This window comes from Rattus rattus, chromosome 5 (assembly GCF_011064425.1).
Source record: "Rattus rattus isolate New Zealand chromosome 5, Rrattus_CSIRO_v1, whole genome shotgun sequence".
In the NCBI taxonomy this organism is placed as follows: Eukaryota; Metazoa; Chordata; class Mammalia; order Rodentia; family Muridae; genus Rattus; species Rattus rattus.
Genome location: NC_046158.1, coordinates 71,686,059 through 71,688,082, shown reverse-complemented (window position 1 = coordinate 71,688,082; position 2,024 = coordinate 71,686,059). Strand labels below are relative to the sequence as shown.

The 2,024-nt window shown below is 38.4% G+C and overlaps 1 protein-coding gene across 1 annotated transcript; it reads left to right on the top strand.

The window, feature by feature from the left end:
- The first annotated feature begins 263 nt into the window (after nt 1-263).
- On the top strand, nt 264-1,193 carry LOC116900486 (olfactory receptor 4X2-like). The gene has a single exon (XM_032902221.1). The coding sequence runs from the start codon at nt 264-266 to the stop codon at nt 1,191-1,193; it is 930 nt and encodes a 309-aa protein (XP_032758112.1).
- Nucleotides 1,194-2,024: the final 831 nt, after the last annotated feature.

Below are 2,024 nucleotides of genomic sequence, written 5' to 3'. Positions count from 1 at the left end.
AAAGTTCAAAGTCCTAACTAGCCTTCATATGTCAGGGATATTCTGTCTTCAGCTTTACATTTAGTCGATTTCTACATAATTGCAGCCATACGGAATGCACTCACACTTTCTCTCTCTCTTTGGCACACTTTTATTTTAATTATTAACTCATTTTTATCTTTTAATACTTAGGTCAATGTTTTCTGGAAAAGATTTTATTTAAATTATCTATTTCGTAAAGTCTTTTGTATCATTTCAGATCGTACCACCCAACTTGCTCCCTCATGGCTCACCTACTCAATGTGACTGAGTTCATTTTCCTGGGACTCTCTCCCAATAAAGAGGTGCAGAGAGTTTGCTTTGTGCTATTTCTGCTCCTGTACATGGCCATTGTTGTTGGGAATCTTCTCATGGTGGTCACTATGGCAGTCAGCAGAAATCTTGGATCCCCAATGTACTTCTTCCTCAGCTCCCTCTCCTTTGTGGAGATCTGTTATTCCTCCACGACAGCTCCCAAACTCATCTTGGATCTCTTAGCTGAAAAGAAATCCATATCTGTATGGGGTTGCATGACACAGCTTTTCTTCCTCCATTCCTTTGGTGGCGCTGAGATTTTCCTGCTCACAGTGATGGCCTATGACCGCTATGTGGCCATCTGCAAGCCCCTGCACTATACCAGCATCATGAACCGAAAGGTGTGTACAGTCCTCGTGGGAACAGCATGGATGGGAGGATTTGTGCATTCACTTTCCCAGATCCTTCTCATTCTCCCTTTGCCCTTTTGTGGCCCCAATGCCATTGACCATTATTTTTGTGATGTGCTTCCTGTGCTTAAACTTGCTTGCTCAGACACCTTCCTCATTGGTCTGCTGATTGTTGCCAATGGGGGAACACTGTCTGTGATCAGCTTTGTGGTCCTCTTAGCATCCTACGTGGTCATCTTGTTCCATCTGAGAACTCAGAGTGCTGAGGGACGGCGCAAAGCTCTGTCCACCTGTGGATCCCATGTCACTGTGGTTATATTGTTCTTTGGTCCATGTGTCTTCATCTATTTGAGGCCTTCTGATACCCTGCCTGTAGACAAGATGATAGCTGTGTTCTACACGGTGATAACCCCCCTTCTCAATCCTCTTATCTATTCCCTGAGAAATGCAGAAGTGAAGAAAGCCATGAAGAATCTATGGTTCAGGACTATGAAAGCAGATGAGAAATAGAGTCTGGATATTGGCTATTGGGATTGGAATGGTGCTGAGTCTAAACTGATGGGCACTGAGTGCACGGAACATTTAGCATTACTGTAGCTGATAAATATTTTCCAAAATATTGTAAATTAGGTCCTGTTACTAAAATATTGTTGTATATTTACCTATTTTAGATTGTTTGCATTCTTACCACTATCCATAATTCTGTAGTAAATATTTGCAGCAGAATGTCAGACTATACTTATTTTGGTTTAGATACAATTTCTATGGTAATTTACTATGACATGCGGCAGAAATATTTTTCATTGTAGGGTTATTTAGTATAATTTGTCTTTTTAATATACTCTTGAAAAATCAAATACTTAAGTTAAAAAATACTTATTCATTTATTTTGGCTGAAAAATAAATGAGTTAATGTCCTCTTAGTGTGTCTTGACAGATACTTGTTAATTACAAAAGGAAACATGCATCTTCTTAAACACTCTTACACCATTGTCCACAGTGAACACCACTAGCAATGAAATAAAATGATCAGGTACATCTCCTCATATGATGTGCTCCAGAGACACACAACACTACTACTGTGCTTTTTTTTAACAAGATATATAACCTAAGTATTATTATGTGGTAGTTGAAGAGAAAGTAGAACTGAAGGATATTCTGTAACATTATTGACATTTACTGTTTAAAATTATGAAGATTAAGTTAGATTGAAGACATTTTTCCCCTTTAAAGTTCCCTTTTGAAAATAATTTTTATTGGTTATTTTATTTATTTACATTTCAAATGTCATTCCCTTCCCCAGTTTCCCCTCTAAAAACCCTCTCTCTCTTCCCTTCCTTG